This window comes from Rhamphochromis sp. 'chilingali' (assembly GCF_963969265.1).
Source record: "Rhamphochromis sp. 'chilingali' genome assembly, chromosome: 13".
NCBI classification, from domain to species: Eukaryota; Metazoa; Chordata; class Actinopteri; order Cichliformes; family Cichlidae; genus Rhamphochromis; species Rhamphochromis sp. 'chilingali'.
In genome coordinates, this window is record NC_137940.1 from 9106165 (window position 1) to 9127547 (window position 21383).

At 40.5% G+C, this 21383-nt stretch overlaps 2 protein-coding genes across 3 annotated transcripts in view; one reads left to right on the top strand and one right to left on the bottom strand.

Moving 5' to 3' along the window:
• The first annotated feature begins 4 nt into the window (after positions 1-4).
• Positions 5-10059, top strand: ncbp1 (nuclear cap binding protein subunit 1). The gene is made up of 23 exons (XM_080900731.1): positions 5-202; positions 2084-2172; positions 2378-2478; positions 2572-2728; positions 2825-2932; positions 3195-3316; positions 3410-3479; positions 3636-3851; positions 3927-4024; positions 4147-4210; positions 4312-4422; positions 5231-5295; positions 5386-5448; positions 5537-5611; positions 5894-5997; positions 6087-6209; positions 6324-6426; positions 6648-6741; positions 6838-6941; positions 7030-7147; positions 7248-7388; positions 8239-8352; positions 9488-10059. The coding sequence occupies exons 1-23, from the start codon at positions 169-171 to the stop codon at positions 9599-9601; spliced, it is 2388 nt and encodes a 795-aa protein (XP_080756857.1). The 5' UTR covers positions 5-168; the 3' UTR covers positions 9602-10059.
• Positions 10060-11823: 1764 nt separating this feature from the next.
• The window catches only part of slc49a3 (solute carrier family 49 member 3), a 21793-nt gene continuing 12233 nt past the window's right edge, over positions 11824-21383 (bottom strand). Inside the window, exons 4-10 of one of the 2 annotated variants that reach the window (XM_080900690.1) lie at positions 20274-20350; positions 18938-19075; positions 16756-16872; positions 16307-16459; positions 13394-13551; positions 12703-12806; positions 11824-12289 (exon numbers count right to left, since the gene is read on the bottom strand). In XM_080900690.1, coding sequence (XP_080756816.1) covers positions 12087-12289; positions 12703-12806; positions 13394-13551; positions 16307-16459; positions 16756-16872; positions 18938-19075; positions 20274-20350 — 950 coding nt within the window. In that variant the 3' untranslated portion in view covers positions 11824-12086. The remainder of the gene's footprint in view (positions 12290-12702; positions 12807-13393; positions 13552-16306; positions 16460-16755; positions 16873-18937; positions 19076-20273; positions 20351-21383) is intronic. The other variant, XM_080900691.1, reaches the window with a different exon arrangement.

Consider the following 21383-nt stretch of genomic DNA (forward strand, 5'->3'; position numbering starts at 1 on the left):
TCCGGGTTAGCCGGATGTGCTTCACTTGAATCAGACCGCTTTTATTTTTCTCTGAGCGGCTGGCTGCTGAATGATCCATAGATAAACTCGTTTAACGGACTCATTGTTTTGTTTCTCGTTCAACACATATTTTGGCTTTGTTACATTCACATCGAAGCGGGGTGAAACATGTCCAGGAGGCGGCACAGCGATGAGAACGACGGTGAGTCGGTGCACGTTAACGGCGTGTTATTCACACCGTTAGGCTAACCAGCGGTGGCTAGCTGGCGTTAGCGAGCTTTTCATGCGTCCCCTACGCACTGTTGGGAGGGTTATTTTACTAGTTTAATGTTTGGGTTTTATCGGCGAGATCCAGAAAGTTCAAAACCAGTGATGACCGCAGTATTCAGTTACATTGTGGCGCACTGAAAGCGAGAAAAGTGCTCAAACAGTCGCATGCAGCCGCAAAATGAACCGGTGCAGCTAGCTGCAGGATTAGCTGGCGTTAATCAGCGTAGTCAGCGACTATGGGGGCGGTAACCAAACACTTCAAAACATGCACGAGATTTAGTGTTAACATCTGATTGAAAGTTTAACTATGGATCTGGATTTATGGGCGGGGAAAATCACCTAAAAATATCAAATATTTTCCCGCAGAGTGCAAGATCCTGAAATTAAATGTGACCTGGTCTGTTTAAAGATTAAATCAGATCTCTTCTCTTAATCTGGGACTATGGTAACTTTGCATATGTACATGGGCAAATCAAGTTTCTTAATATAGCACTTTTCAAATACTACAGTCATTCAAGATGCTTTACAAGATTAAGATTAAAACAGAAAAGAAGGGAAATGCAGAAATAGTAGTAATATTCATAGCAACCACAATAATAGCAATGATGGTAATAAAAAGCAGAGATGTCAAAAGTTATTTTGTGTCTTGGTTCACACACAGCCGCACATACAGTTTGAATTATAAAACAGTTTTTGTTAATTCACAGAAAATACCCTGTCTTTTTTTTTTTTTTTGTCACGTCTCTCTTTTAAAAATTATACATTTGTACAGTAAACGGAAACATATCTGTCATTTAATTGTTCGCCTGTTGCTTAATTACTTTGGCATAGGATCAGTAGCCATGGAGTTCTTTATCTGTATAAAAACCTATAAAAGTTATGAAAATACAATCAAGAAGCCAGAATTAATGCCCTCCTTCACACTTTTGAAAGCTGCCCATGGAGGCCAGACTGGAGTATTTCCTGGGCCGATTGTGGCCCCTGGCCCTTATGTTTGACACCCCTGGTTAACAGCATAGCAGCTAAGTGCTTTATTAGCCTGTTTTGTTTAAGATTCAAGCAGCATTAGGTGACCAGATCTTGCAAACCTTAGGGTTTGTATCTATAAAACAACTCGGACATATATTTAGGGCTGAAGCCCTTTAATGAGTTGTGTAGTGTGATGTGTAGTTTCTTTTCCAGGAAGGTGCACATCAGGTTAAGTCATCAGATTTTGAAGGAGTTTGCTAGTATGAAGTACCTACGCCGTGCACTTAAGACAAGTATAGAACTGCTGTTAGGTGTGGCAGTCTGCATGCGACACCAGGAAAATAACTTATTAATCCCAGAAAGAGAACGCTGTTGATACAGTGCTGTTTGGTTTGATAAGACATAACGAACAACCACTCGAGACTACATCCTTACTTTTAATATATTAACAGTGTTAATAAACCTTTATATAAATAACAGAAAATAGAGAAAAAATAATGTAAAAATAATTTGGTCCCCTTTAAATGTTCAATTCAATTGCTGGATTCATGTTTTGTTAATGCTCTTATTCTTTAAATGACAGTGTAAGTGTGCTTTTCTGAACTTCACATAGCTTTATTTTATCAGACCATTGTTCAATTCATAGTCCTGTGCTGTCTGAAAACCACTGAACGTGAAATGACGGTGTAACTGATGAACACAGCGGAGAATTTATCATCCTTACTTTGAAAAGACTCATTGAGATTAGAGTGCACTAGCTAAGAGAAACTGACAGATAATTCCTACAGGAGCTGGTTGAGCCTCTTCTGGCTCTGATTATTGTGTTACTCTTTCACCTTTCCAGGAGGTCAAGCCCATAAGAGGAGGAGAACATCGGAGCCGATTGAGATCGAAGACCGTCTGGAGTCACTGATATGTCGTGTTGGGGAAAAGGTAAGGAGACTCTACAGGAAGGACACATTTTTATTTTCAGGATGAGTAGCTTCATTTTCCACTCTAGAGAGATGAGCCACACAAGTTCAGTGCAAAACTTTGCTTCTAAAGTAAATGCCAGAATGTTCTTTTTAAGTCTTCTTTGCTTTGTGTTAAATTGCTTTCTAGTGACAAATTGCTCTTGTGCGAAAATATTTCCTTACAGAGCACATCATCCCTCGAGAGCAACCTGGAGGGCCTCGCTGGCGTCTTAGAGGCAGACCTCCCAAACTACAAAAGCAAAATTCTGCGCATTTTATGTGCTGTGTACGTTCACACCTCTCACCCTTTGATTTCTAATAAATTTTGCAAGTGTGTTTTGTGTGGCGGCAGTCATTATATGTTGTCATTTGTTGACAGTGCCCGCCTCCTGCCCGAGAAGCTGACCGTTTATACGACCTTAGTCGGCCTCCTTAACGCCAGGAACTACAACTTTGGGGGCGAGTTCGTTGAGGCCATGATCAGGCAGTTGAAGGAGACGTTAAAAAACAACTTGTACAGTGAAGCTGTTTACTTGGTATGCTGGCTTTTATAATAATCCTACAGATTGCTTTTAAACTAATTAACATGGCCACTTTGTATTTATTTTACATAATGACATCTCTTTCTTTAGGTGCGTTTTCTGTCTGATTTGGTCAACTGCCACGTGATTGCTGCTCCCTCTATGGTGGCCATGTTTGAAAACTTTGTCAGTGTTACTCAGGAGGAAGATGTGCCACAGGTAGGCAGATGGTTTATGGTGTGAAACAAGCTGCATTGTACCCAAAAGCAATTTAAATAATTTGTAATGTTCACATTTGAGCCAGACCTTACATTAAAATAGTAATTATTTGATTTATCTGTTTCTTTCTTTCTTTTAATTTTGGTGAGTCTTTATCATTATGGAGCACATTTTGATCTTTTTTCACTAGCCCATGGCTGTGTCACAGTCCACACTGTGGTGGATTATGATCCAGTCCTTTAATTGGTCTCTTTTTTGTCAGGTTCGGTCGGACTGGTTTGTGTACGTCGTTCTGTCCTGTCTGCCCTGGGTCGGGAAGGAGCTCTATGAGAAGAAGGACGTGGAGATGGACCGGCTCCTCAGCCAGATTGAAGGCTACCTCAAGTACGTTCCCCGGTTTGGTTAGATTTTAATTAAGCAATCATCGTTTGCTGCCGTTGTTTCGTTTTTATTCTTGGCTACATCCACATTTTTCAGGAGGAGAGTAAAGACCCATGTCCCCATGCTGCAGGTGTGGACTGCAGATAAACCCCATCCACAAGAGGAGGTGAGTCTTGCAGTCGGTTAAACAACAGCAAATATGTGCAATGGTCAAAACAGTAAAAGTGTCTCCTTATGGCCTCATGTTTACTAGAGCTTGCTGTTTGGATACAGCAATGTTTGTTTTCGTCTGAGTAAACGGATCGTATCTTCCTTCCTCCAGTACCTGGACTGCCTTTGGGCTCAGATTCAGAAGCTGAAGAAAGACCGCTGGCAGGAGCGTCACATTCTTCGTCCCTACATCGCCTTTGACAGCGTGCTCTGCGAGGCCCTGCAACACAACCTGCCCCCCTTCACCCCACCGGGCCACATGCCCGACGCCCAGTACCCCATGCCCCGGGTCATCTTCCGCGTGTTTGACTACACCGACGCCCCAGAGGTTCATTACAAATAAAACGCTGTCTGTCAAACTCTTCTTCTGCAACTTTTTACATATTCATCTCTTTCTGTTCAGGGACCTGTTATGCCCGGCAGCCATTCTGTGGAGAGATTTGTTATAGAGGAAAACCTGCACTGCATTATCAAAACTCACTGGAAAGAGAGGAAAACATGGTGAGCAATGAGGGCTTTTTGTTTTTTGTTTACACCTGAATGTGTGAATAAATAGTGACTCGTATTAATTTTTTACTAAAATGCTTAAACTAATTTTTTGTTGTTCTATTCCTAACGCTCAGCGCTGCCCAGCTCCTCAGCTACCCAGGGAAAAATAAGATCCCACTCAACTATCATATCGTCGAGGTATATTTTCTTTCTTGTTTCTGGCATCAAAAAGTAGAAACAGTGCAGAGCTGTTTTAGTCTAATCTGCTGGCTTAATGGCTTTTTTTTTTTCTCTTGTAGGTGATCTTTGGGGAACTTTTCCAGCTGCCCTCGCCGCCTCACATCGATGTCATGTACACCACACTGCTGATCGAGCTCTGCAAACTGCAGCCCGGATCGTTGCCCCAAGTCGTATCCTTGATTATTTTATCTTAAAAAATAACCTTTAGCTGCTCCTTTGAAAAATTTGAACACTTGTTTGAATTAAATACACCAAACTGTTGCAAAAGGCAACCGTGGCCATCTTTAATTTAGATTAGTTTTAGAGATTAACAGGGCCTAAGTATTTTAGCAGTCGGTCTTATGTAATCATTGTTCAAACCCCAGGATTCAATACTGAGACGCTGAGAGTTTGGTGAAATAGTTTATCGTGGGTAACCTTGGCTGTGGGGCTAAAAGGTTAGCATTTGAGTCAAATGTGTGACTGGATTCTCCTCGCTGTTGTTCCTGTGACATTTTCTTCATAATAATTTAATACAGGCAGCAAAAATATGCACCAGATAATGCAAAAACACATATTTGCCATGTCGCGATCAAATTGAATAATTCTTCTAGGGCATCCATTCTCATCTGCTTATCCTTGTCAGGGTCACAGGGGGGCTGGAGCCTATCCCAGCTACCATACAGCGAGAGGTGGGGTACGCCTCGGGACAGGTTGCCAGCCTGATTAAGGGCTGGCAACAGAGAGACAGACAACCATTCACACACACACATTCACTCACACACATTCACTCCCATGGGCAGTTCAGTTAACTTGAACTCACTAACTGTAACACAACAAGGAGCTTAATGAGTAGAAGTGTCTGTGAAAGGACACAAATGGAGATCAGATTTGACTTGTCTTAATGAGCACATATGTAGAAAACACACTCTAGTTGGGAAATTGTTAAAGGTTTAACAATTAGAAGTTGTTATTGGAGCCTTAACACCTGCCCGTTAGTTGGCCCAAGCCACAGAGATGCTTTACATGAGACTGGACACCATGAACACCACCTGCATAGACCGGTAATGTTTCTGTGTCTTAACTTTAACAGTACAAAGAGGTTTCCTGACTCTCATTTAACTCTAATGTGATCACACTGCTAATTTTTGCAGACTAATCAACTGGTTTTCTCATCATTTGAGCAACTTCCAGTTCCGATGGAGCTGGGATGACTGGTGAGTGACTGACTGGGAGCATTTAAAGTGGCTGTATTTATGTTTTGCCTTTTTAATATTATAACCTAAATCATGCTCTGTCTTAAAGGTCTGACTGCTTGACCGTGGATCTAGAGAAACCCAAGCCCAAGTTTGTCAAAGAGGTTCTGGAGAAGTGCATGAGGTATTGGGGCACTATTTATGCTTTCTTTGTTTTCCAGTCCTGTAGAGGAGATCAGGACACAAGTCAGGTGTAGTAATATAGTTAGAGAGGGTTTATCTTCTTTATCTTGAGTGTTTGTGACGGTGTATCAGGGCCACTATAGGGAAGAAGTAAGGCTGGGAAGAGAGTACAATAACAAGAAAACATTTAAAAAGCCCTTTGGATTAGAAAATTGTAGTGGAAAGAACGTCTGTGTTTTTGCTCATTTCTCTGCTGTTCTCTGTTGTGCTGCTTTAATTGCAGACTTTCATACCACCAGAGGATAGTGGACATCGTGCCTCCAACCTTTTCGGCCCTCATTCCTGCTGACCCCATCTTTACATATAAATATCCAGACGAGAGCGCCTGTAAGACTGCCAGACATTTTGTTTTCTTGTTACTTAAAAACAAAAAGGAGCAGACTGATAACTAAATACTGGACTCTGCTGCTTCATAGCCTCGTTACCGGGTTACCCCATGTCCATCACCGTCAGTAACGCCATCAAGAACAGAGCATCTAACGAAGAGATCCTCACCGTCCTCAAAGAGGTCCCCAACCCCAATCAGGAAGATGATGATGGTTTGTTTCTTGTTTCGTTTTACTTGCTCCTGCATGAAAAGTTCATTTGTGCAGTGCTGTCTTTCTCCTACACTTCTCCCTTCTTTGATTACATTTCTTTCTCGGTCCCTCCAGACGAGGGCGAGAGCTTCAATCCGCTGAAGATCGACGTGTTCCTGCAGACTCTGCTCAACCTAGCAGCCAAATCCTTCAGCCACTCGTTCAGTGCGCTCGGCAAGTAAGGAACATCTGTTGCCACCAAAATGTTGTATTGTATTCATCTATGATACAGAGAGATGTATCAGATGCTTTTCTGCTGTTATACAAAGTGCCAGAAACTATTATTTTTTAAGAGCTGAAATAAAAGGAAAATTATTTAATTTAGTTGCTTTTTATGCTCTGAATGCACATGCAGTGACTGGAGAGCTGCTGGCCTCACCTGCGTCTGATTGCTTTCAGGTTTCACGAGATCCTGAAGACTCTGGCCAACAGTGACGAGGGAAAGCTGCACCTCCTCAAAGTGTTGTATGAAGTGTGGAGGAACCACCCGCAGGTACAACAAACAGACCCACGAGCATGTAAATGAAGCCAGTTTTTTTTTTTTTTTTTTTTTTTTTTTGTGGTTCATGTAAACTCTGCTGATTGGCAGATGATCGCCGTGTTGGTGGACAAATTGATTCGGACGCAGGTTGTGGACTGTGCTGCAGTCGCCAACTGGCTCTTCTCTCAGGACATGGCCCACGAGTTCACCAGGTGGGACACGCAGATGTTTAGGTTTTAGCTCTCATGACGCAAGCGCAGCGTCTTCTCTGTAAACTGAAAGACTTTGTGCCTCATCTAGACTTTTCATCTGGGAGATCCTGCACTCGACCATCCGAAAGATGAACAAACACGTGCAGAAGATCCAGAAGGAGCTGGAGGAGGCCAAAGACAAACTGGAGAAACAGCAGCACAAGAGGGTAACCCTCCCCCCAATATGCAATCATCATTATTTTAACGTTAAACTTAAAATAATGAACAAATTGTGTAAAATGAATTCAAATTTTTGTTCACTACTAGCGCGACAGCGGGGACGACGAGGATATGGACAAGAACAGTGAAGATGAGGAGGGTCAGCTGGAGGAGCAGATCGAGAGACTCCAGGAGAAGGTGGAGTCTGCTCAGAGCGAGCAGAAAAACCTCTTCCTTGTCATCTTCCAGGTACGGAAGACTACAGTTTATCTTCTTAACTACTTAACCGGTTTCAAGGTTGCAGCGCTGCTGGTGCCAGCTCTCCAACTTCTGCAGGTGGAAGTAAACAAGGGATTTAATCTTTTGTAGTGCCCTCTAGTGGCCCTGTGTCAAGTGGCTTGTGTCTGTGTTAAATCTGAGCAGATCCCCACATCACTGCAGCTGATTGCTCCTTAGAAGGTAAACATTGTGTGCTAACAGCACTGTAGAAAGGGTTAGATCTATATCATCACAAGTGAAGACACATGAAACAACTGCTGGGTTTGAATCTGACCCGCCTCCTCCGGCTCAGTCAAATGTCAGTGAAGGAAGAATGAGGGGACGGATTAAATTCTGGGATTAGACCAAAAAAAAAAAATCTCCGAACAGAATTGATTTTCTACCAGGGTTGTGTTCAAGAAAGTGGAATCAGTAAAAACTGAGGTTTTCAGTTCCCCAACAACGGAAGTTAAACTCTGGTTTAGTTTCTGGTTTTGGCCTCCTCTCGTCACCAAAGCAGCTGACTGCCACTTTATTTCATTTCCTCATTAGAGAGACAAGGTCAAAGCTCATATCGGACCACAGTAACAGACGATGTTTTAAAAGATAAATGCGATCACTTAGAGTGAACACACTCAGAGCTGACTGATCAGTTTTTCTGGAACTGAATACTCCAAGGTTGTTAAACTTCCTGGATTCGTGTAGGCTAAAATGGTTGCCAGCGTCATGACAGTCACCACTGCCGACTCTTTCTTCTTTCTCGAGCTGAAGAGATTAAAATGCAAAGATAAAAGCTTGCTCCATAAAAGCATTTTTAAATGAGGCTTTTCCCCATCCTTAGCGTTTCATCATGCTGTTGACGGAGCACCTGGTTCGCTGTGAAACGGGCAGCGTTGACATCAGCACGCCCTGGTACAAAAACGGCATCGAGCGGCTGCAGCAAATCTTCCTCATGGTAAAAGCACAAAACACTCTCACACACACATCATTAGATTTCTTTTATTAATGCCCACTTAGTCTGATTTTAGTTTTCTTTGGGTGAGTAAAAATTTTGACTTTCTTTACTCCTCCGGAAAAGGACAAGCAATTACTTTCTTTGTAGTTTTAAGACTTTTGAGACAAACACAAATTTCACACACAGTATTAGGTTCAATGGGACTTATGGCATCCATAAAGCTACTTGGAAAATCAGAAAAATATAAATGACGAAGTTGTCTGCCACATTTTCATAAAAAAAAAATAAAAAAAATTATGTAATTTCAAGCATGCATAGCACACTGCATGCAGGCCAGTAGTGCTTACATGCAAAGTGAGCCACTCTGACTCTAAAAATCTAAAATATCTGAGAGCAGAGAGGCTGGAATCTCATTTATAAAGGCTACTTTGTCTTCTATTATCCAATTTATTTTTCTTATTTAATTAACAACATAGGGGTTCCTTATATTATAAACCAGGGGTGGGCAACTCCAGGCCTCGAGGGCTGGTGTCCTGCAGGTTTTAGATCTCACCCTGGGTCTACACACCTGAATCAAATGATTAGTTCATTACCAGGCCTCTAGAGATCTTCAAGACATGCTGAGGAGGTAATTTAGCCATTTAAATCAGCTGTGTTGGATCAAGGACGCATCTAAAACCTGCAGGACACCGGCCCTTGAGGCCTGGAGTTGCCCACCCCTGCTATAAACTAAAGGCCCTTCATTTTGAGGGACCTAGCAGCACTTGGCAAGTGGGGGAAGGAACAACTCTTTTAACAGGAAGAGATGTCCAGCAGAACCTCAGGCTCAGGTGCAGGCTTTAAGATGCTAGGAGTAGCACTGTAAACATGAGGCAAATACTGCTGTGCTGGACATGAGCCAATATAAACATGCCAGCTTTATGTGATTCACTCAGTTCCAGTTGGCTTTTGGTTCAACAGGAGAACAGGCTGGAACCCTTTACTACCAAAAGAGACATTTTGGGGGGGAAGAAAAATCTTTCCACACACTGCTAAGTTCTGTACCTTTAATGTATCTGAATATGGAAACCAAGGCTAGCTTTACCCTAAACTCACTCTGTGAACTCTATTGTGACGTCTCCCCCTCGTTCTGCAGCACCACGCGACCATCCAGCAGTACATGGGAACCCTGGAGAACCTGCTGTTCACCGCCGAGCTCGACCACCACATCCTGGCCGTGTACCAGCAGTTCTGCGCCCTGCAGCTTTGAGACACACGATCCCGATGAAATGTGTACTTGTGTTCACCCGATGTGATGAAGCGACACATTAGAAAAACCAGCTCTTGCATCAAGAATCTCCTCTTCAGTTTTATTTTTATTTTCCTGTCTGGTGCCATTCATTTCACTCATGTGCAGCCACATCAGAGGATGTCTGTTGAGAAAATCTTTAATTTGTGGTAGCGCTCCTTTTTTTCCTTTTGGATGTATTTCTTTGTTTTCTCTTTTGTTTATTTTTACCTCCTGGCCGTATTGTTATGAATGGATCTTTTTAAAAACTGTATGAAGACGGAGCTACAGAAATAATCTTCATAGGAAGGGAGGTTCCAGGTCGGTTCTGACTGATTCTGAATCTAGAGAGTGCTCTACTTTTTTATATTTGTTTTATGTGGAATTGGGAAGTAATTAAAGCTCTACAGAGTCTTTATCCATCCACTCGTTTGTGTTATTGAGTCTTCATGAAAATACAGAATGGGGGGGAGCATCCAGTTTGAGGTTATCTGAACATACCAATGTAAATAAAAATTGAAATATTGTTATAAATGCCTAAAAAGGACAAGTAAACATTTACACAACATCTAGTGCTTAAGTGCATAAGTACAGCCTTACTGCTTTCATAGAACTAAGAGGTACTGCTAATCTAATCTAATCCACTTCATTTATCATCAGCAAGCTTGAGCACCTCTATAAATGCAGAAGCTTTGTCAGTTTGCCGCTCTGGAGCAATTGGGTGTGTATTCAGACATTTCCACAATCCTCACAGGAGCAGAAATTCACCCCAGAGATTGGAGCAAGCAGACCGAGTCAGTAACTCCAGAAAGCTCATGACTCCTCAGACTCTACAGGCCTCTGTTAGCATGTTATTTGATAACAGTACAATTAGACAAAGACTTCCTAACACGCAATACTTGATCAGAGTTTGAGGACACAGCCTCTTGTCTCTAAAAAGAACATGGCAGTGCAGTTTAGTTTTGCAAAGCTGAATCTGAATAAACAATAAGAAGCTGTTGTAGGACTTTAAGAGAACTGCATGAATTAATGCCATAAAACTTGATGAATCAAATGAATTTTATTGTAGAGATGGGATTCTGCAAGGTACTCAAACATAGTGTGAACTGCACAGTCCTGTCAACCTTTGCACAAAATGAGGCAAAGCATCAGTATCCTGTCCTGTTGCCTCTTAGCTCAAAGAAAGCATCAAATTTGAACTCAGTAACATGAACAAACTCAAGCAGGAAAGATTAACAAATTTAATGGTAAAAAAAAAGATTTACATGATTTAGAAAAGTGTTCTTATTTACTGTGTACATGTTTTTTGTCATAAAGTGCCCCACAGCTGAAACACTGTTTTCTTTTATTGCACAAAGCCCACATGTCTCACCTGTGAGGTTTCAACATTATTCAAGGGTTTTAAAACATCTGCAGTCCTTAAGAAGGCCACACATTTACAAAAAGAAAGCATTAAAGTGGTTAAAACACTTTTTAGGAGTTTTTTCTTATTTTATTTTTTACAGCGGTAGAAAGATGTTATGTTTATTTTTAACAACATTCAGGTAGTCATGTTTGAAAAACAGTTTTCAGAAACCTGCAGAAAACCCGTTTAACACGTAAAGGTAAGACATGATATCTGGAGAATATTTGTGATTTTTACAGTGATTTTTCAAAAATGTATGCAAGTTTCCTTCCTACGATCTATAAAGTCAAGTCTCTCACTGTACTAGGATGGCATCAGGAGTTATTTCAAGCAGCACGAGTGCTGACTGACGGCACAAAGTCAGTCCCTGAGAGGCAAAATGAATCTGCACACGAACGAGTGTGCTGAGTCATGTGACTCACAGTTTATGACCTTTACATGTTTGCTGTTCAAAGGAAGACTGTAAGACTAAAGTGGAGTGCACTGAAGGACAGTGGATACATGAATGCTGACACATGTGGTCTACATGTGAAATTTTACTTAATCCATAAAAGCAGGTTTTGTAACAAAGCACCGAACTCCCATTACCATTTACTCTACTGTACCTGGTCAGGTGTGGGTGGGTGTTTTGTACCCGTGTACACAACGAACTTCATTTTGAGGTAACATTTCTTCACCTTTATATTAAATCTGAGTGAGTAAAAGTGCAGTGTCCTGTATTAAAATGGTTTCCTTCTTTTTCTTCTCATAATAATAATAATAATAATAATAATAATAATAATAATAATAATAATAATAATATTATTATTATCATTATTATTATGAGAAGAAAAAGAAGATGGAAATTATTTTAATGTATTGACACAGATTATTTACATGCCAAAGTGGCTGGAAAATAATAATTTAAACTTTTTTTTGAGGATTGGAAATTTGGATTATTTACTTGTTACATCCAACAATGTACCAAAAGTTTGTGACTTAATCAAACTACACACAAACATCTTTATTTAAAAAACAAAAACAAAACAAAAAAAGATAATCTGTTCGAGTACCTTTCTGCTCTCACTCATAGTGGCATGTTTCCTCTGTATTATCAGCAGCTTTACGCCTCCACGGAGGGTGCTCATTCCTGTATAGATGCTGGCTCTCTCTGGTCCCGTAAGTCGCTTGTTCTTCGGCCTCCAGTCGCCTGTAGCGGGTGTTGAAGAAGACGAGGAAGCAGCAGGTGAACAGAGTGCACAGCCCTGCCATCACCATCATGGGCACTGAGGGTAGGAGACGACAGGAAGGTCGAGTTTTAGTCCAAACGCTCTCCTCAAAGACATTACGCGTCTATTACAAAACATTTCCACTTTCATGGAGGCTTCTTGTGTACAAGCGAATGTCCTCATATGTGGATCTCATTTTTCTCAGAAGCCAAAATCAGGTACAAAACAAAAAAACAAAAAAACCCAAAAAAACCCCCAAAAACAAAAAACCAAAATCAGGTAATTCTTTGTTTGTACATTCATCAGGTCGCAATCAGCCCAAATAGCAAAGAGAAATTAGAAATGCATGCCATGAAAGAGTTTGGGACCGACTCTATCCAGCACGGACCTCAGATTAAACTAATGCACATCAATAAACTTTAAACCGACCAGCAGCAGACAGAGGTTTGATGTAACATCATGCGACCTACCCTTCCAGCTCAAGGCTGCTTCCCCGCAGGTGGACAGGGGAGAGTCTGCGAGCCGTGTGGTCAGAGCTTGAAGGAGGACGATGTAGACAACCGACTGAACCTGTCTGGAAGAAGAAAACGGTCACATCAGTCTCAGTAATGCAACTTCACATTTTTCTATTTACTATCTAATCTCTGAGGCACATGGTCGACTACAGGCACACCTGATATAACATGATCTGTCAACATCAGCACAAACTTTTTAAATGGGTCATGAAAAGCTGAAAGCCTTTGAGTGCATCTCCAGGTGACGTCAGGCTACATTTTACTGAAACACCCACAACAGTGACCCAAAACATTTTACAGGTGACAGCACAAATATGAAAGCCATTTGTTATGATGTCAGCTAAGCAGCTGATTTTTACAGTAAGCAATCTCCTGCAAAATTAAAGCCAAAAAAAAAAAAAAAAAAACTAGACAAAGATTTTCTAAGATGACTCTGTGCATCGTTTGAAGATTTAGTGAAAATTTAGTTCCCCCCCATTCTTTAATAAGACTTTAAGACACAATTAGATGATAAATACATTCCTCATATTGTCTCTGAAGTGGTTTTACGATCTTCAGGATAATTTACAGCAGAATTTTGCAAGAACTCCAGTATTTTTAAAAAATGAGATAAAACCATAAGTATGTGTTGCTCAGACATTAGTACCCCGATACAAAGACGAGTCCAGCTGACGTGGCCTCTCCAACGGGATACGAACACTCCACCGACAGCTCCATGGCAACCGGGTAGATGGAAAAACCGAAAAAGCCGAAGAAAGAGCAGACGGCGGCCACGGCGACTTTCTGCTGCGGCATCAGAGACACCTGAGAGGCCGGGACCAGAAAGAAAGGGGGTCTTTTAGGCTTTGATACAATATAATATATGTTTTTTCCACATATTAAAGTACATCAACAGAGTCACCTGAGTCTTTTTGTTTTAACACTCAGGTGAAGGTTTACTATAATACTGGATGGCCACTCTTGGTCACTCTCGAGCGTTCTTAATATTCTGCCACCCTCGTGTATTTAAACAGGGGTTGTTTAACTGCGTTTACAATCAATAAACTACAGACTTGTTTATTTTGGGGCTCGCTGGCACCCACAGCTTTTTAATTTCTTTCTATTAAGTCAGACACATTAGAAGTGAGAGTCAGTGGGAGACTAATTAAAACCTGTGAGGGGAAAAAGCTTTTTAAAACTTTTCATCACCTCTCACTGACGACACGCAGCCTTCTTGATGACCACTGACCGTTAATGCTTCAGAATAAATACCCAAATAAAGTCCTGAGATTCTCGAAGCTTGTTTTCAAGTGTTTATAGGAGAGCTTTGATTAAATTCAGTCATTGATTCATACCAGTCGCTCGTCTTCTAGTGCCTAAATTTTAATGCATATCCAACTCTGTACATTTAGATGTATTTACATACAGGCTGTATTTATTATTATTTTTAAATATTTATATTTAATTTATAAGCTACACATTTCGTTGTTCCCTTCCTCACACCTGCAAATGTGTGAGAGTATATGCCAGAGTCATTTTACTGATGAACCAAAGTGGCTCCTCAGTGGATTTTTCTAATGTTAGTTCAGTTTCCTGTGATGAAAACATGCCTTTCCATAAAATTTAAAATGTGAGCTCCAAGGAGGGCAAAAAAACAAAAACAAAAACAGACCACTATATTCATAACATAATATTTTCCTGACTTTCAAGTTTATTTTTTCCAATTTATGTAACACACATGTGATACTTTCACCTTCACATCACTGTTTTTTGTCTTTTATATCAGTTAACGATCATTTTAAAAGTTCATTATTTTGTCCATAATACTGGAGAAGAAGGGTTTTGAGCATTTAAGAAAGTATATGGAGTAAATTATTTGTGTTTATTTGAGTTACTGTCTGCTGCATATAAATCCCGCGTCTGAAGACAGTTTTCTTTATGTAGTGGATGTCCTCTCAATAACCTGATATAGAATTTTAATTTATGCTGTATTTTACTGAAACACTGCATTAACATAACAGAGCTGTCAGCATAACCTGATAAAAAGACCAAACAAGCCTTCTCTTCAAAGTGTTTGCACATCAAACACTGACTCTTTCCATTTCCTTTAAGCGCCCTCAACTTCTGTCTGACATACACTTCACGCAAATATAAACGTCTGCCTGGAAAAAACTGTACGTTAGTCTGCGAGAGGCGTTTACCAGTTTTAATATAGACAAAAAATTAACTTCAAGAATCTGCCGCACATTTCTGACAGCATGGTTTGTGTGTCAGCACACAAAAAATACTTTAGATTAAGAAATAATCATTACAATCTGTCGTGAAATGAATACAATCCTGCTGAAAAGAGTTCAGCATTAATGTTCATATTAAATATCAAAATCAGAGGAGAAAAAGAAAATATCCATAATTTCCTAGATTTCCATTGCAGCAGTCTCTAAAACTCGGAACAACAGCAGAAGACTGGCGACTGACTCACCTTTGGAGCCAGCTTCAGTGGCGAATGGCCGTTTTGAGATCTATCAATCAGTCCAATGGTTTTTATGCCATAGATTATTCCTGCTCACTATGCGCCCGTCTTTATGGTCACAGTTTACACTCCATATCATAACGAAAGGCTTAATAGTTTCATAAACTTGACAGTCGCTTGATTTGATCCAGGACCAAGACTTTTTTAGGATAAACAGTACCTAGTATTACGTCATTCTCACATTAGCCGATCTGTAGCATCCAAAGTCTAGTTTATATGCTGTGCCTGGGAACAGTTGTGTGAACTGGAAGAGGACTCTTAATCAATGACATGAAATCACTGTAAGTAATTAACAAATCTATACAGCATGTGAGAGGACAGCATGTCACCGCTTCACAAATAAAGCCACAAAATGCTTAAAAACAAGAACATCGTGCTCTGCAAGAGTGCTTTGTGCATGAAAGAGAAAATGAAGGAGGCTGAGGTGGAGCTGGAATGCTGAGATGGACTGAAGCATACTTAAGCCAAGATCATCAGAGGTAGTATTAGCAGTGGTCAGTGGGAAAGCAGACAGGAGGGATGATCATGAAACACTGGCTAGTGTGAATACACTTGATAATTTATCAAAACACGTTTTTTATTATATATATATATATATATATATATATATATATATATATATATATATATATATATATATATATATATATATATATATATATATATATATATATATATATATATATATATATCTCTATCTCCACGTTATATAAAAATTCAAATGAAGACATCACATCACAGCTTTAAATCTGCAGTTTATCAAACACCACTGAGCAGTCCTTGCCTTTAAATCTAACCTCTCGTCTTCCTCTCCTGTCCTCCTACATCTTTTTCCATCTCTAAGTTACCTCACTCTCGTTTCTCTCCGTGTGAAGTGCAGATACCTGAAAATTCTAAGTAAAGTAACTAAGTATTTGTACTTCGTTACTTTCTACCTTTGCCCCTCAGTGAACGTAACAATCAAAAGTCTTAATGCAGAGCCTTCTTCTTGGCCTGACGAACAGTCAGGGACCAGCTACGTTTCTTTGTGTAATAAATGAATGTTCTCACCACTGAGAAGGCGATGCACGCCACAGCACAGAAGCTCATGTTGATCTTTGTGGCTTCCATGAACTTCTTGGTTTTGTCGACATAGAGACCCAGAATACCGGCGCCGATGATGCCAAACACAATGAAGAGGGCGCCGCACAACCCAGCAAAGTCCTGCAGTGGTCAGATTTGATAGGTTCAGTAGGTAAATAACTGTTGTGAGTCATGTTTTCTACAGCAAATAGCATCTATGCAAGACTGGGAAAAGCTTTCTTTCACTTCGTTCAATAAGATGTTAGATTACTGTGCAAAGAAATTACACATTCATCAACCTTTTTCTTAATTTATTCAGTTTGAGAGCTGTAACATCACCACCATCTAGTCTCAAATATACCGTCTGGGTTGCTTTTTTTTTTCCATTTATCCTTCGATGACATTGATTTGGAGTCTTTCTCCTGGCATATACTTACGTTGGTGTATCCTTTTACACACAGGATCTGATCCAGCAGCGTGGAGAAGCAGGTGAAAACGGCGATCCCTGAGCCGAAGCAAAGCAGCAGGACGAGGTAGGCTCTGTTCGTCAGTAACTACAGAAGAAACAGACCGGACGATTTGTAAGAGAAGCCTCAGGGGAAAACAAGCGCACTGCGGCAACATCAACAAGGGAAACATGTGCAAAGAAAATGAAATGAAGCGGTGAAACAACAGCGTGCTGGCTGCTGTTTACTCTGTCTGCGACTCCACGCTCACCTGGCACAGGTAATGCAAACACATTTGTGCAGAGCCTGCAGACATAGCGCACAAACTGTGTTGTTGGGAAATAAGATGCTAAAATCAGCACTGTGCAACTCGCATTAATAACAAAAGCTGCGTACTGTATAGAGAGATAATCACAGCAGGTGCAGGGAAAGTATGAGCGGCACGTTTGGGGGGGAAATGTCACGGATGCAGAGAGAACATCCTCACTTCAGAGACACTCATCGCCGCCTCTGTTAGAGACGTCACTGCTGCCGATGGAAATGTCAGTCGCTGCAGGAAGAAACGGCATCAGTGCAGCCAGACGAGCGCTCGCAAATGTCACTGTCAGCGAAATCACTGCTGCTGCTGGAAATGTCAGTGGGGTTTGAAATTGATCGTTATTTTCATTATCATTTATTATTTATGTCAATGTCAGATGCCGCAAGTGTTGGTCATTAACTTTTGTCTTCCCTCCTGCAGTTTGTATTTTGTTGAGTTTGTTGTTCGTGGTCTCTCCATGCTCCTCTTAGATGCAGATGCCAACCCCCTCCCCAAGCCTGGTTTCTGCTGAAGGTCTCTTCCTGTTAAAATGGGGCTCTTCCTCTCCGCTATCGCTAAGCTCCTAGGTGTTTGCTCATGTGGAATAGTCTGATTGTTGGCTACTGTTATTAGTGCTACATAAATTAAGAAAATAAACTAAATTATGAGTTTTTCTATGAATTTATTTTGTGTTATCACCTCCAACCAGTCACGGCAGATGGCCCCGCCCCTCCCTGAGCCTGGTTCTGCTGCAGGTTTCTTCCTGTTAAAAGGGAGTTTTTCCTTCCCACTGTTGCCAAGAGCTCACCCAAAGGAGGGTGTTTGATTGTTTGGGTTTTCTTGCTGTTATTGAAGGTTCTTTACTTTATGACATACTACTCCTTGAGGTGAGTGCTGTTGTGTTTGGTGTTATATAAATCAAATTAAATAGAAATTTTTAAAAAAGGTATCAAAAAAGCAAAATTTGCTTTATCCGAGTTTATCATTACATTTGCTGAAGTGTACCAGTAATGACAGAGGTAGATACCTCAGGTTTTGTTGTCACGTCATTTAGGAGCTTGTTTGATTGGTTTCGACATTTTAGATTAAAGAATAATATAACTCCAGTTTGCCGTCACTCTGTACAAAAATGACAATTAAGGGGAGTAATTACACTGCAGGAGCATGCAGGTGGATGCTGGAGTGGTGGTGGGGTTAAACCATCAGACGGAGATGCAGAACAGGCTAATGATCACTTATAATCGCTGTCTATTCTAAACATGTGTATGGAAAGAATATTATATAGTTATGTAATTAAATATTTTAGACATTTGAGTTTTTAAAATTCATAATCGCTTACAGCAAAAAAAGAAAAAATCTCACATGAAGCTACATTTTCACCAGAAATAAATCAGCCGAGCAGCTGAAGTTATAACATTTACCTGGATTGTGTTTTTTTAATATCTTTAATTCAACTCTTAACCTTTTCACGTTGTTTTTATCTGCTTAAATACTGACTAACTGTAACAGTAAGATAATTACAGGCAGGACTAGCTTAACAGTTGTAGGATATGTCTAAAAACATCTTAAACACCCCTCCATGGTTAGGCTCACAGGAAGCAGAGGTCTTTAGTTTGTTATTCATGATACTAGGCCAGTTTTGACCACACTAATAACAGATCCAAAGTGTGAAACAACAGTAAAGTTGAGGGCCAGAACTGAACAGAACTGTGAACTGAAATTCACTCTAAAGCCAAATGAATCTTCAGTTTCAGAGATTAGAATAACTGAAATATCAGTTAACCAGGAAATCAGTAAATATGGCTCGATGACACACCTCAGGCTCTGTTTGCACTCAAATGTTTAGAAGTGTTTTTCTGCTTTGTGTTTTCTTACCAGCTTGATCCCTTGTACAAACGGCTCTGAGTTGGAGGTCTCTGCGCTGGCTGAGGGCGGCGTCGGGGGGGCACTGCTGCGTATCCCCACTGTTGCTAGGACACAGATGATGCATGTCGGTATTGCATAGGCTAGAAGCTGGAAGAGGAGAGAAACACACATAACGTAAAGAATAATGGGTGATTGCACCTTATCTGACACAATTTATCATCATTAGAAGGTGAGGAGATCAGAGGCAGAGTGCAGGGTGAGAAGGTGCAGTCACACAGTTCTCTGTAGCAATCACCTAAATCCAAAACAAGAGCTTTTTAAAGGTTTTAATAATTTCGCCCATACCAGACAGTTACCAGTCAAGAAGGGTTAGCGAAAGAAAAGGAAAAACAAATATTGTGATGATAAATGGGTGACTGCAGCTTAAATCAAACACCATTTATCATCGTTAGCAGCCGAGGTGACCAGAGCCATATTTCAGTTTTATGTACACTGACAAGCCACAACATTAAAAGCAGTGACAGGTGAAATGAATAACATTAATCATTTTCTATTAATACAATTTTATGCTTGGGACACAAACTGTATATAAATGATGGACATTTCGCATTTTTGATGACTCGAGCTGAGCGTTTTAGCCGTTGCCATCCAAGTTTTGATCTGAGAAACTGAAGAGTGGTTTACGCTTCTATGGTAACGATTCATGAATCACAACAATAAAGCTACCCCGTTTAATGCCTGCTTTGACTTAAATTTACAGAAGGAGCAGCCGTGTGTAACTACAAACTATAATAACCTATAAAATAACCTGGCTAGACTAGAGGACATGCCCCCTGCTGGCTATAGTGCATAATCCACGCTCTGGTTGCCTAATGTAACTGCCGGCAGTTATGTTAATCATCGTCATTTGAAGTTGCCATCATTGACTTTCTGTTGTCTGAGTGGATGTTAGGAGCTTCCATCATCTTTAATATACAGTGTAGATCTGGGTAAAAAAATAAATAAATAAATAAAAAAAAATAGCACTCCCCGAGGACAGGAGTCTCTCTGTGTAATGCACATAACACAGCATTGTCTTGTCCTGTAGGATCTGGGCCTGATGCACAAACATTATGGCAGGCGAAACATTGTGCTGTTGGTTTGAATGTTGTGGCTAATCAGTGTATTGGAGCACTTGTCCTGTAATATTCTGGGGATCTGTCACAACCACCAATGTCCTTCACACTCACAAATCTTTTTATGAACCAGCCAAACCCGGTTGTCCGATTACTGGTGTTCTCATTTATTATAAGCATCACAGACTACTCTGCTTTCTGAACACCAAAGGTTTCTTTGTTAAACTCACCAGCTTTGGGATCTGTGCAGATGTTTCAGCCATCACAGGAGAGATGATGTTAGCGAGGAGGATTCCCAGGGGATTAGCTGAGGACAAAAAAAAGAGAAGTGGAGTTTTACTGCTGTCCTATATCACTTTCTGTTCCCCGTTTCATTCACAACACAACATCTGAGCAACATATCTGACCTTTAATCACCCTTTAACATCAGCTTCCCATTTTAATGTCTTTAACAGGCATACATATCAATAGACCTTGTTAGCAGTCATTTTAATAATGTAACAGCTGCGTCCACACAGGAGTTTGCTGACATGCTAAAATGAAAGCGCTTTGTAAGCAAACCTTCAGGGAGCATAAGCATAACGCAAAAAATAAGAATGACCATGATGATCAAACCAGCCTTTATTTAACTACAGTAGTTTTACCCATTAAAACTCCAAAAGGATTAAGAAACATGACAACTTTTGGTTAAAGCCACAGCTCTCAAGTCTCCCTGTCCTTAATTGTGCATTTTCTATTTATCGCATGTTAAATTTTAAAAATAAATAAATAAATAAAAATAAAAAATGGTGGTGGTGGTGGCTAGAATGTTACGTAGCCTTGTTCTCAAGTTCATGCATTCACAAGAGTTATGTTGAGTTATCGCAGTTACAAACTTGGGTGTCCTGCCCGCATCACAACATTACCCCATCGGCCGTTTACAGGTGAGGGGTAAAAGCCCACCATCAGCAGCCCTCACATTTCTAAAACTGCCCAGTTAGCAGGTGGCCAACAAAGAAAAAATTAGCTCTGTTGTTCCTGCTGTCAAGAAATTCCATGAAAGCTGGAAAAAATATTCCCCCAGGAATAAATCATGTGAAAAGTAAAAGTGTTAATGATGAAAAATTATCACCCAACAAGTTAGAACAGGTCCTAGAACTTTCTATGAGGAAATCTAGACTTTTTTCTGTCTATATGCTGTGCTGTAACATAAAGCAATCCATTTAAATGCTGTATGAAGGTTTCATTTATATGTATTTACCACTAGAGCAAATGCATTTATCTCATTGCAGAAAACACACGAGGGTTGAGGTTGTTTAGTTTTGCTTTGTGAACATTAGAGCCCAGACTGAGATGTCCAC